The sequence below is a fragment of the Salmo trutta genome, unplaced genomic scaffold, assembly GCF_901001165.1.
Source record: "Salmo trutta unplaced genomic scaffold, fSalTru1.1, whole genome shotgun sequence".
Classification (NCBI taxonomy): Eukaryota; Metazoa; Chordata; class Actinopteri; order Salmoniformes; family Salmonidae; genus Salmo; species Salmo trutta.
In genome coordinates this window covers 994139-1007405 of record NW_021823423.1, presented here as the reverse complement: position 1 = coordinate 1007405, position 13267 = coordinate 994139, and the positions used below count along the sequence as shown (strand labels likewise).

Here is a 13267-nt window from a genome sequence, read left to right as displayed (position 1 = left end):
TTCTGTGTTCAGTAAATATCTCCTATAAACCTGATAGGAACTCATCTGGGGGTTGTTTCTGTGTTCAGTAAATATCTCCTATAAACCTGATAGGAACTCATCTGGGGGTTGTTTCTGTGTTCAGTAAATATCTCCTATAAACCTGATAGGAACTCATCTGGGGATTGTTTCTGTGTTCAGTAAATATCTCCTATAAACCTGATAGGAACTCATCTGGGGGTTGTTTCTGTGTTCAGTAAATATCTCCTATAAACCTGATAGGAACTCATCTGGGGATTGTTTCTGTGTTCAGTAAATATCTCCTATAAACCTGATAGGAACTCATCTGGGGGTTGTTTCTGTGTTCAGTAAATATCTCCTATAAACCTGATAGGAACTCATCTGGGGGTTGTTTCTGTGTTCAGTAAATATCTCCTATAAACCTGATAGGAACTCATCTGGGGATTGTTTCTGTGTTCAGTAAATATCTCCTATAAACCTGATAGGAATTCATCTGGGGATTGTTTCTGTGTTCAGTAAATATCTCCTATAAACCTGATAGGAACTCATCTGGGGGTTGTTTCTGTGTTCAGTAAATATCTCCTATAAACCTGATAGGAATTCATCTGGGGGTTGTTTCTGTGTTCAGTAAATATCTCCTATAAACCTGATAGGAACTCATCTGGGGATTGTTTCTGTGTTCAGTAAATATCTCCTATAAACCTGATAGGAATTCATCTGGGGATTGTTTCTGTGTTCAGTAAATATCTCCTATAAACCTGATAGGAACTCATCTGGGGGTTGTTTCTGTGTTCAGTAAATATCTCCTATAAACCTGATAGGAACTCATCTGGGGGTTGTTTCTGTGTTCAGTAAATATCTCCTATAAACCTGATAGGAATTCATCTGGGGATTGTTTCTGTGTTCAGTAAATATCTCCTATAAACCTGATAGGAACTCATCTGGGGGTTGTTTCTGTGTTCAGTAAATATCTCCTATAAACCTGATAGGAACTCATCTGGGGGTTGTTTCTGTGTTCAGTAAATATCTCCTATAAACCTGATAGGAACTCATCTGGGGGTTGTTTCTGTGTTCAGTAAATATCTCCTATAAACCTGATAGGAACTCATCTGGGGTTGTTTCTGTGTTCAGTAAATATCTCCTATAAACCTGATAGGAATTCATCTGGGGATTGTTTCTGTGTTCAGTAAATATCTCCTATAAACCTGATAGGAACTCATCTGGGGGTTGTTTCTGTGTTCAGTAAATATCTCCTATAAACCTGATAGGAACTCATCTGGGGATTGTTTCTGTGTTCAGTAAATATCTCCTATAAACCTGATAGGAACTCATCTGGGGGTTGTTTCTGTGTTCAGTAAATATCTCCTATAAACCTGATAGGAACTCATCTGGGGGTTGTTTCTGTGTTCAGTAAATATCTCCTATAAACCTGATAGGAACTCATCTGGGGATATTTACTGTGTTCAGTAAATATCTCTATAAACCTGATAGGAACTCATCTGGGGTTGTTTCTGTTTCAGTAAATATCTCCTATAAACCTGATAGGAACTCATCTGGGGATTGTTTCTGTGTTCAGTAATATCTCCTATAAACCTGATAGGAACTCATCTGGGGATTGTTTTCTGTGTTCAGTAAATATCTCCTATAAACCTGATAGGAACTCATCTGGGGATTGTTTCTGTGTTCAGTAAATATCTCTTATAAACCTGATAGGAACTCATCTGGGGATTGTTTCTGTGTTCAGTAAATATCTCCTATAAACCTGATAGGAACTCATCTGGGGATTGTTTCTGTGTTCAGTAAATATCTCCTATAAACCTGATAGGAACTCATCTGGGGATTGTTTCTGTGTTCAGTAAATATCTCCTATAAACCTGATAGGAGCCCATCTGGGGGTTGTTTCTGTGTTCAGTAAATATCTCCTATAAACCTGATAGGAACTCATCTGGGGGTTGTTTCTGTGTTCAGTAAATATCTCCTATATAACACCTGATAGGAACTCATCTGGGGGTTGTTTCTGTGTTCAGTAAAATATCTCCTATAAACCTGATAGGAAACTCATCTGGGGGTTGTTTCTGTGTTCAGTAAATATCTCCTATAAACCTGATAGGAACTCATCTGGGGGTGTTTCTGTGTTCAGTAAATATCTCCTATAAACCTGATAGGAACTCATCTGGGGTTGTTTTCTGTGTTCAGTAAATATCTCCTATAAACCTGATAGGAACCTCATCTGGGGATTGTTTCTGTGTTCAGTAAATATCTCCTATAAACCTGATAGGAACTCATCTGGGGGTTGTTTCTGTGTTCAGTAAATATCTCCTATAAACCTGATAGGAACTCATCTGGGGTTGTTTCTGTGTTCAGTAAATATCTCCTATAAACCTGATAGGAACTCATCTGGGGGTTGTTTCTGTGTTCAGTAAATATCTCCTATAAACCTGATAGGAACTCATCTGGGGGTTGTTTCTGTGTTCAGTAAATATCTCCTATAAACCTGATAGGAACTCATCTGGGGGTTGTTTCTGTGTTCAGTAAATATCTCCTATAAACCTGATAGGAACTCATCTGGGGTTTGTTTCTGTGTTCAGTAAATATCTCCTATAAACCTGATAGGAACTCATCTGGGGGTTGTTTCTGTGTTCAGTAAATATCTCCTATAAACCTGATAGGAACTCATCTGGGGGTTGTTTCTGTGTTCAGTAAATATCTCCTATAAACCTGATAGGAACTCATCTGGGGGTTGTTTCTGTGTTCAGTAAATATCTCCTATAAACCTGATAGGAACTCATCTGGGGGTTGTTTCTGTGTTCAGTAAATATCTCCTATAAACCTGATAGGAACTCATCTGGGGGTTGTTTCTGTGTTCAGTAAATACAGTGGCATTCGGAAAGTTTTCAGACCCCATTACTTTTTTCCACATTTTGTTTTGTTACAGCTTTACTCTAAAATGCATTACATATTTTTTGTTCCTCATCAATCTACACACAATACCCCATAATCACAAAGCGAAAACAGGTTTTTAGATATTTTTTTCAAATGTATACTTAAAAAAAGTATAATAATACCTTAAGTACGTAAGTATTCAGACCCTTTGCTATGAGACTCTCAAGTCTGATGAAACCAAGATTGAACTCTTTGGCCTGAATGCCAAGCGTCACGTCTGGAGGAAACCTGGCACCATCCCTACAGTGAAGCATGGTGGTGGCAGCATCATGCTATGGGATGTTTTTCAGTGGCAGGGACTGGGAGACTAGTCAGGATCGAGGGAAAGATGAACGGAGCAAAGTACAGAGAGATCCTTGGTGAAAACCTGCTCCAAAGCGCTCAGGACCTCAGACTGGGGCAAAGGTTCAACTTCCAACAAGACAACAACCCTAAGCACACAGCCAAGACAATGCAGGAGTGGCTTTGGGACAAGTCTCTGAATCAAATCAAATTTATTTATAAAGCTCTTCTTACATCAGCTGATATCTCAAAGTGCTGTACAGAAACCCAGCCTAAAACCCCAAACAGCAAGCAATGTAGGTGTAGAAGCACGGATGTCCTTGGGTGGCCAAGCCAGAGCCCAGACTTGAACCCGATCGAACATCTCTGGAGAGACCTGAAAATAGCTGTGCAGCGACGCTCCCCATCCAACCTGACAGAACTTGAGAGGATCTGCAGAGAAGAATGGGAGAAACTCCCCAAATGCAGGTGTGCCAAGCTTGTAGCGTCATACCCAAGAAGACTCGAGGCTGTAAGCGCTGCCAAAAGGTGCTTCAGCAAAGTACTGAGTAAAGGGTCTGAATAATTATTATGAAAATGTGATATTTCAGTTTTACATTTTTATAAATGTGTGCTGAGTAAATATATCCTGACATTCCTGTTCAGTCCATAACCTGAACATATGCTGTGATCTCTAGTGTTTTATCTAACCGTATGTATCAACATAGGTTTGTAATGAATAGAGACATTTGGTGACACCTTAAACAGTTATACAGGTCTAGAACACCCCCTGGGAAACAGAAATGATAATTAAATCCTGACTGGATACTAGATGTGAATATAATGTGAGGTATTTAACACCACCTGCCTGGCCAGAAGTAGCTACAAATTCATAAATTCCCATCTTTAAGTACTTTCCATTTGTACTGTCTGAGTCACTGCACATGAATTGAGTTGACGGAGGATAGGATGTTTATTAGTCCAGATAGACATTAGTCTTCTGCTTTTGTCAACCCGCTGATATACACACATAAGGTGGGAGAGGCTGGACCAGGGGTTACGTTCCTGTCAAGGGGACATCGGCAGTATGTGGCACCTGAGATATTGATGCCAGCAACCCTCCGCTCATTCCCTGATAGATCACCCCCCCCGAGTGCATGGGAGCATCTGTCAGCCTGACTCAACTGTACATGAGATCTGAATAATGTATCGGAACATATACGTCCATTTGCTCTGTGTGAGGATGAGGGTGTGGAGGATTCCTAGAGGAACAGCGGAACACTATTGTGAGTCGAGGCTTCCACAGATGAATACAGTAGCTGTGAGAGGGATTCCTTCATGATGTGATGCATTTCATTATTCCACCCTTGTCTATCAGCATGTCATTATAAAACCCTTGTCTCTCAGCATGTCATTATTCCACCCTTGTCTATCAGCATGTCATTATTCCACCCTTGTCTATCAGCATGTCATTATTCCACCCTTGTCTATCAGCATGTCATTATTCCACCCTTGTCTATCAGCATGTCATTATTCCACCCTTGTCTATCAGCAGTTCATTGTTCCACCCTTGTCTATCAGCATGTCATTATTCCACCCTTGTCTATCAGCATGTCATTATTCCACCCTTGTCTATCAGCATGTCATTATAAAACCCTTGTCTATCAGCATGTCATTATTCCACCCTTGTCTATCAGCATGTCATTATTCCACCCTTGTCTATCAGCATGTCATTATAAAACCCTTGTCTATCAGCATGTCATTATTCCACCCTTGTCTATCAGCATGTCATTATAAAACCCTTGTCTATCAGCATGTCATTGTTCCACCCTTGTCTATCAGCATGTCATTATTCCACCCTTGTCTATCAGCATGTCATTATAAAACCCTTGTCTATCAGCATGTCATTATTCCACCCTTGTCTATCAGCATGTCATTATTCCACCCTTGTCTATCAGCAGTTCATTGTTCCACCCTTGTCTATCAGCATGTCATTATTCCACCCTTGTCTATCAGCATGTCATTATTCCACCCTTGTCTATCAGCATGTCATTATAAAACCCTTGTCTATCAGCATGTCATTATTCCACCCTTGTCTATCAGCATGTCATTATTCCACCCTTGTCTATCAGCAGTTCATTGTTCCACCCTTGTCTATCAGCATGTCATTATTCCACCCTTGTCTATCAGCATGTCATTATTCCACCCTTGTCTATCAGCATGTCATTGTTCCACCCTTGTCTATCAGCATGTCATTGTTCCACCCTTGTCTATCAGCATGTCATTATTCCACCCTTGTCTATCAGCATGTCATTATTCCACCCTTGTCTATCAGCATGTCATTGTCACTCTCATCTCATCCATCATCCCTCTCTCCTCTCATCCCTCTCCCCTCATCCCTCGCTCCTCTCATCCCTCTCTCCTCTCATCCCTCTCCTCTCATCCCTCTCCTCTCATCCCTCTCTCCTCTCATCCCTCTCTCCTCTCATCCCTCTCCTCTCATCCCTCGCTCCTCTCATCCCTCTCTCCTCTCATCCCTCTCCTCTCATCCCTCTCTATTGTCCTCTCCTCCATGTGAGGAGTCTTCTGTTGTGGCAGATAGCACTTACCCCTGAATCCTCTGAGCCCTTTACCTGTCTGTCTGTCTGTCTGTCTGTCTGTCTGTCTCTCTGTCTGTCTGTCTGTCTGTCTGTCTGTCTGTCTGTCTGTCTGTCTGTCTGTCTCTCTGTCTCTCTGTCTGTCTGTCTGTCTCTCTGTCTGTCTGTCTGTCTGTCTGTCTGTCTCTCTGTCTGTCTGTCTGTCTGTCTGTCTGTCTGTCTGTCTGTCTGTCTGTCTGTCTGTCTGTCTGTCTTCCCTCTCTCGACACGCTGCTCACCTACCTGACTAAGGCCTCTCTTCATCTGTTTTGAACATGTATCTGTTACCAGCATGCTGCGTAAATCCCTGCTGAGGGTATTTAAATATTAAGACTGTTCTGCTAGTCCTCGATCACACCACGTGGAGAATGAGGCTGCACTATACATTCGGTGCCGTTCAGTCAAAGTTGGTTAAGAGTACAGTCATGTTAAATACTACAAATGTGGGGATTAGAGAAGAGATATTGACCAAGAGTTCTTTGGATAATGTGAATTAGGTTTACATAGAATGTCAATATGTTCTTCATTCTACTCATCCAGGCCTAAATGAAACCCCAGACATGGATTTAAAATGAACATTAACACAGTAGCATTAACAACACAGGCCATTATGACCCCTCTACACTCTACAACTCTACAAAATAAGGTGCTATCTAGAACCTTAAAAGGGTTCTTCAGCTGTCCCCATAGGAGAACCTTTTGAGAACTGTCCCCATAGGAGAACCTTTTGAGAACTGTCCCCATAGGAGAACCTTTTGAGAACTGTCCCCATAGGAAAACCCTTTGAGAACTGTCCCCATAGGAAAACCTTTTGAGAACTGTCCCCATAGGAGAACCCTTTGAGAACTGTCCCCATTGGAGAACCCTTTGAGAACTGTCCCCATAGGAAAACCCTTTGAGAACTGTCCCCATAGGAAAACCCTTTGAGAACTGTCCCCATAGGAAAACCCTTTGAGAACTGTCCCCATAGGAAAACCCTTTGAGAACTGTCCCCATAGGAAAACCCTTTGAGAACTGTCCCCATAGGAGAACCCTTTGAGAACTGTCCCCATAGGAGAACCCTTTGAGAACTGTCCCCATAGGAGAACCCTTTGAGAACTGTCCCCATAGGAGAACCCTTTGAGAACTGTCCCCATAGGAAAACCCTTTGAGAACTGTCCCCATAGGAAAACCCTTTGAGAACTGTCCCCATAGGAAAACCCTTTGAGAACTGTCCCCATAGGAAAACCCTTTGAGAACTGTCCCCATAGGAAAACCCTTGAGAACTGTCCCCATAGGAAAACCCTTCGAGAACTGTCCCCATAGGAGAACCCTTTGAGAACTGTCCCCATAGGAAAACCCTTCGAGAACTGTCCCCATAGGAGAACCCTTTGAGAACTGTCCCCATAGGAAAACCCTTCGAGAACTGTCCCCATAGGAGAACCCTTTGAGAACTGTCCCCATAGGAAAACCCTTCGAGAACTGTCCCCATAGGAGAACCCTTTGAGAACTGTCCCCATAGGAAAACCCTTTGAGAACTGTCCCCATAGGAAAACCCTTTAAAGAACCCTTTTGGTTCCAGGTAAACCTTTTGAGGTTCCATGTAGAATCTTTTCCACAGAGGGTTCTACATGGAACCAAAAGGGTTCTACCTGGAACCAAAAAGGGTTTTCCTATGGGGACAGCAGAAGAACCCTTTTGGAGCCTCTAATTGTAAGAGGTAGGTCATTGACAACACAACAATCTGTTTGGTTGTATTGAACTGTTTTTCTGACACTCTCATCAGCATCTCTCCCTACACATACAAATTCACCAATCTAGATTTTAACACGCTGAAATGAAACACCTTGTTTTTCTAATTAGGTAACTAAAAGCTAATCTGATGCCATTTGGAGTACAGCACGAAGCTGACCCATACAGTCAGACATGGAATCAATAGAGAATCATTAGTGAAGGACTCTGTCATATGAAACAGCATGCCACTGACCCCAGAGCCTGACCAGACAACACACTGGGGGGCCCAAAGACAGATAGAGGTTCGCTGTTACAGGCTGTAGCAGCTAGTTGTGTCCAGTGTCCACTACAATAGGAGACGAAAGACAGTGGTGACTGGGGGTTCAAATAACCTAAAATCACTTCTTTTTGCAACAAATGGAACTCCCAGTGTATTATATATACAGGAAATGGTAAGTGGCCTAGCTTGACCCGAGCAGAGAGGCGTGGGGGAGAGACGTGCAGACCAATTACACATTATATATACACCCTCCACAGACAGGAGTCAGTAGCCGTGGGGGAGAGACGAGCAGACCAGATATACATTATATATACACCCTCCACAGACAGGAGTCAGTAGCCGTGGGGGAGAGACGTGCAGACCAGATATACATTATATATACACCCTCCACAGACAGGAGCCAGAAATCCCCCTCTTCACACCAGGCCTGGGTTCAAATAGTATTTGTTAATGGTTTGATTGAGCCTGCCTGGACTGCCAGATAGACAGGGATGACACTCTTGGGAGTTGGGGCTATCCCATTGGTTCCACTGCGCCAGGTAAGCTTAACTGAACTTTCCAAGTATTTGAAAGAAAACAAATACTAATCGAACCCAGGTCTGCTCCACACCAGTCCACAGAGCCTCCACTCCAACACCAGATGAACCCAGGTCTGCTCCACACCAGTCCACAGAGCCTCCACTCCAACACCAGATGAACCCAGGTCTGCTCCACACCAGTCCACAGAGCCTCCACTCCAACACCAGATGAACCCAGGTCTGCTCCACACCAGTCCACAGAGCCTCCACTCCCACACCAGATGAACCCAGGTCTGCTCCACACCAGTCCACAGAGCCTCCACACCAGTCCACAGAGCCTCCACTCCCACACCAGATGAACCCAGGTCTGCTCCACACCAGTCCACAGAGCCTCCACTCCGGCACCAGATGCTTTACTTTGGCTGCATCCCGAATGGCACCTTATTCCCTATATAGTGCACTACTTTTGACCAGAGCCCTATGAGCCCTATGGGCCCTGGTTAAAAGTAGTGTACTACATAGGGAATAGGGTGTCATTTGGGATGCAGACGTTAGTTCTGGTCATCGGGATCATTTCACTCCAAGGCCTGGATGGAATGTTTAGCTGAGCTACGTCCAAGCAGCACACAGCCAAGACAATTAAATGTTGATGTGTCCCTGGAGGACGTTATCATATGTACCCCCCCTCAGATAGGATCCTGGATATTCTCCCTTTCCGATCCGCTCACAGCAGACCTGGGTTCACATACTATACAAAATCTTTCAACTATTTGGGGGGGGGGGGTTGACTGAGTCTGCCTAGAGTGCCAGATGGGTTTGAGGGTTTGCCATTTTGAGATTATTCTATTGCCCAATTAAACCAGGCAGGCTCAATCAAGCACAGATTTAAAAAAGTATTTGAAATAATTGCGAATAGTATTTAAACCCAGTTTGTCTCCAAGACCAGACCAAACGAGACCAGCTCCACAGGGTTCTTCCATTGACCACAGGTGAAGGTTGTTGCATGATAGATGACTGATTAAAGAATCATCTTGAGGATATCAAGTCGGCAGCCCAGCTAAGCATGATAGCAATCAGATATGCTTCTGTGACTGGACCTTATATCTCATTATAAGACTCGGTTTATGCTCCATGTAAAAATGGATATGATTACACCCAAATAATATTCTTTACAAGAACAAAAAACATGAAAAAGCATGACAAACACAAAACAAGAATCAAAGGGTATTATTTGAATGTAAAACAAAGACATAGTGTGGGGTGAAATGGCATGTCCACATACAGTAAGAGATGGAATGAAATGGGACCAAATCTGCACATCAAAAGAGGAACTGACAGAGGAGACCACCAACGGAAGCATTTGGGTAATCGTCCAGTCACAGTGTAGTCCTTACCTTGACCCTGGGCAGGGGCTGGGAAATGTACAGCCAACACCAGGAAGAGCAGAGGACACCACGTCCTTATTGGGAGTCCTACAATCAGCATCCTTACAACTGTGATGCTCCTTCTGCACCTAGCGGGGAGAGGAGGAAAAATACAGACTATTTAACGCTGCCTGACTGCCACAGCTGTGGGCTTTGGAGAGCGCTAGAAAGAGGTTTTAGGAATAATGATGAGAGAGAGAGAGAGAGAGAGAGAGAGAGAGAATGAGAATGAGAGAGAAGGACAGAGAGACAGAGAATGAGAGAGAATGAGAGAGAAAGAGAGAGAATGAGAGAGAGAGAGAGAGAGAGAGAGGGGGGGGAGAATGAGAGAGGACAGAGAGACAGAGAATGAGAGCGAATGAGAGAGAAAGAGACAGAATGAGAGAGAGAGAGAGAGAGAGAGAGAGAGAGAGAGAGAGAGAGAGAGAGAGAGAGAGAGAGAGAGAGAGAGAGCGAGAGAGAGAGAGAGAGAATGAGAATGAGAGAGGACAGAGAGACAGAGAATGAGAGCGAATGAGAGAGAAAGAGACAGAATGAGAGAGAGAGAGAGAGAGAGAGAGAGAGAGAGAGAGAGAGAGAGAGAGAGAGAGAGCGAGAGAGAGAGAGAGAGAGCGAGGGAGAGAGAGAGAGAGAGAGAGAGAGAGAAGGACAGATAGACAGAGAATGAGAGAGAGAGTGAATGAGAGAGAGAGAAAGAGAGAGAGAGAGAGAGAGAGAGAGAGAGAGAGATTGTATGAGAGTGAGTGTTTACTTCCCTTGGCAATGTAAACATATGTTTCCCATGCCAATAAAGCCCCTTAAATTGAAAATTGAAATTGAGAGAGAGAGAGACAGAGAGAGAGACCAGCATTGAGTAGTAACAGACGTCCATAGCTATAGGGCTTTTTCAGTGTCGAGGCCCAGCCTGTCTCAAGTGGGGGCAGGCAGAAGGGAGTGAGGGGAAAAAGGGGAAGATCAGAGTCACTTTGAGAATGGGAAGTTGGAAACAGAACAGTAGAGGACTTTGTTACATTTTGACGGACAGGCCCAAGAGAACATTTCTTGAGTGCCATTGTTGACATTGAGAACAAGCAGAGCTCAACTTGTCTGTCACTCATCATTAAGGCTTTGACGAGACAGGCAGATTGTAACAGCAGCACAGGAATGGAGGAAGCTAGTACAATACTGCCACATAGGACGGCTGTAGGGCAGTAGGCTGAAAATGACCAGCTTTACTCACTTGTGTAAAAAAAATCTATGAATATATTCAATGCATTCATTATACTCAAACAGCATTGATGATGAAAATAGATTACCAATCAACATCCCTGGACATATAAGTGAATAACGTGTCAAAATGTGTCTTTATATACAGAGATACTGTACAGCATAATCCTGGCATCTGTGTCCATCAAACTAAGCCTGGACATTGACTTCACGACAGAGATATCATTTAGACATTTAACTATATTATACAAGCAAAAGCATAAAATGTTTTCTTCAAAACTATTATTTGCTATACTTATGCAATACAATTGAACCAAAACAAGAAAATATCTTGTCATTGGATTTACGTTAAAAGTTGGGTGAAAAAGGGATATGTTTTATTTTTTTACAGTTCGATGACAGTTTCCCACGTTGTTTCAATGTTATCACATGTATTTATCGTTGTTTAAATGACGTGGAAACACCGTTGATTCAACCAGTTTGTTTCCAATGGGAAGTAACTATTTGCTGACAAACATTGGATGTTTTTTTCCCCTACTTGTAAACCCTTATGGCCAATTATTCTTCAAAAGAAGAAGTATACACGAATCAGCACATTCAATTTGAAAGCTGAAACTGCTGATGAAACTCGTGAAGTAGTAATAATCCCTAAACGCTGTCCAATCAAAATACACCTCATCAAGCTGAACTATGTAGCCTACTCGTCAATAGAAGATGAGACAGGGACAAAACGCACCTTGTCGCCCTGGAAACAACCGGAAAATAAACATATTTGGTTTTTTTTGTATTTACAATGAAATTCCAGGAAGACCATAATAATGATAGTTAGTAATACATAAAAATAATTTTTGACTTGATTTATAGACAAAACACATTTGAATGGCTTAAATGACCCCAGTTGTGCAACTATCACAGTGCCTAGTTCAGAAGTTCATCGTTAACTTGTGCACCCGACAGGAAACCGAGGATTCCCACAAGTTTAGTTCAATTCTACAACTTTCAATTCGTTTACAATTCATTTGGTCATTTATCAGTATACTTGATCAAGTCAACCTATCCACTTGATTGCCTTTGAGAGCGTGGAGTAAAGGACCATAATAAATATAGGCTAAGCACTCCAAACAAAACAAATGCCATACTGAATTAATGAAATAGCAATCCATAACTCACAAATCATCAAATCCTAAACGCTCCTATTTCCCACGGATCCTCTCAATCCCCAGAGTGTGTCTGTCTCCCTGGTTTGTTTCAGCCTCTCTCAGTCAACTATTCCGTCAGTCAGTCCACACTAAAACTGGGGGTGGCTGTTTCTTGCGTCGTTATTCACCCATCCCTTCGGCTATTCATCCCCCTCTACTTCTCTCTCTCCTTCCTTCACCTCATTTCATCCTGTGGACTGACGGGGGGAAAAAAGAAAAGAAATCGACCAATTGCTGCGGAACAGAAGGACGGAGCAAAACGGGAGGGTGGAATTCGACAAAACCCTCAGGCACTTTCCCTCGACAGGACTTGTCAAGTAAACGACTTGTAACCGAATGTAGGTTTTAACACTCAGGAAATGGTAATTCAGCTCTATCGTTAGTTGTCATTGTTATGTCTGACACCGACTGGATTGGAATGGTGGAAGCTGAGCAGGTGCTTCGACACATTCTGTCGCGCTCTCTGGTGCTCTGAGGCTGTGACCGCACCAAGTCACTATACATTTAAACATCTACGCTAAGTTGTTCCTTCAATGGCTGTTGCGTAATATCTAATGAACATTTGCAAATTCCCTAGGAATAGGGTCTTATTTTAGTTGACTTGTCTTTTGGGACAGCGTAATTTAAAACGTGGGTAATAGTAAATTGTGCAGCATTGCGGCTCTGGAATAAACTCCACTCCACACCAGCTGTACTGTAGCATCAATGCCCCTCATCCTCTTTCCCTACAAACCTCCCATCCATCCTCCATAGACCATCCCAAATGGCACCCTATTTCCTATATAGTGCACTTCGTTTGATCAGAACCAAAAGAGCACCCTTTTCCCTATATAGTGCACTATTCTGGTCTGTCTGTCCTCCCAACACTTCTCCCCTCCCAGCCAGCCCCTCTCAGAGAGAGGGAGACCCAGACCCTCCCAGCTGTTTCCAGAGAGAGAGGGAGACCTACACCCTCCCAGCCCCTCCCAGAGAGAGAGGGAGACCTACACCCTCCCAGCTGCTCCCAGAGAGAGAGGGAGACCTACACCCTCCCAGCCCCTCCCAGAGAGAGAGGGAGACCTACACCCTCCCAGCCCCTCCCAAAGAG

General features: G+C 43.2%; 1 protein-coding gene across 2 annotated transcripts in view; it reads right to left on the bottom strand.

Moving 5' to 3' along the window:
- The window catches only part of LOC115190915 (collagen alpha-1(XIV) chain), a 214877-nt gene extending 202353 nt beyond the window's left edge, over window positions 1-12524 (bottom strand). For both annotated transcript variants that reach the window (XM_029748950.1, XM_029748951.1), the window contains exons 1-2: window positions 12152-12524; window positions 9746-9864 (exon numbers count right to left, since the gene is read on the bottom strand). In XM_029748950.1, coding sequence (XP_029604810.1) covers window positions 9746-9836 — 91 coding nt within the window. In that variant the 5' untranslated portion in view covers window positions 9837-9864; window positions 12152-12524. The remainder of the gene's footprint in view (window positions 1-9745; window positions 9865-12151) is intronic.
- Between the last annotated feature and the right edge of the window lie 743 nt (window positions 12525-13267).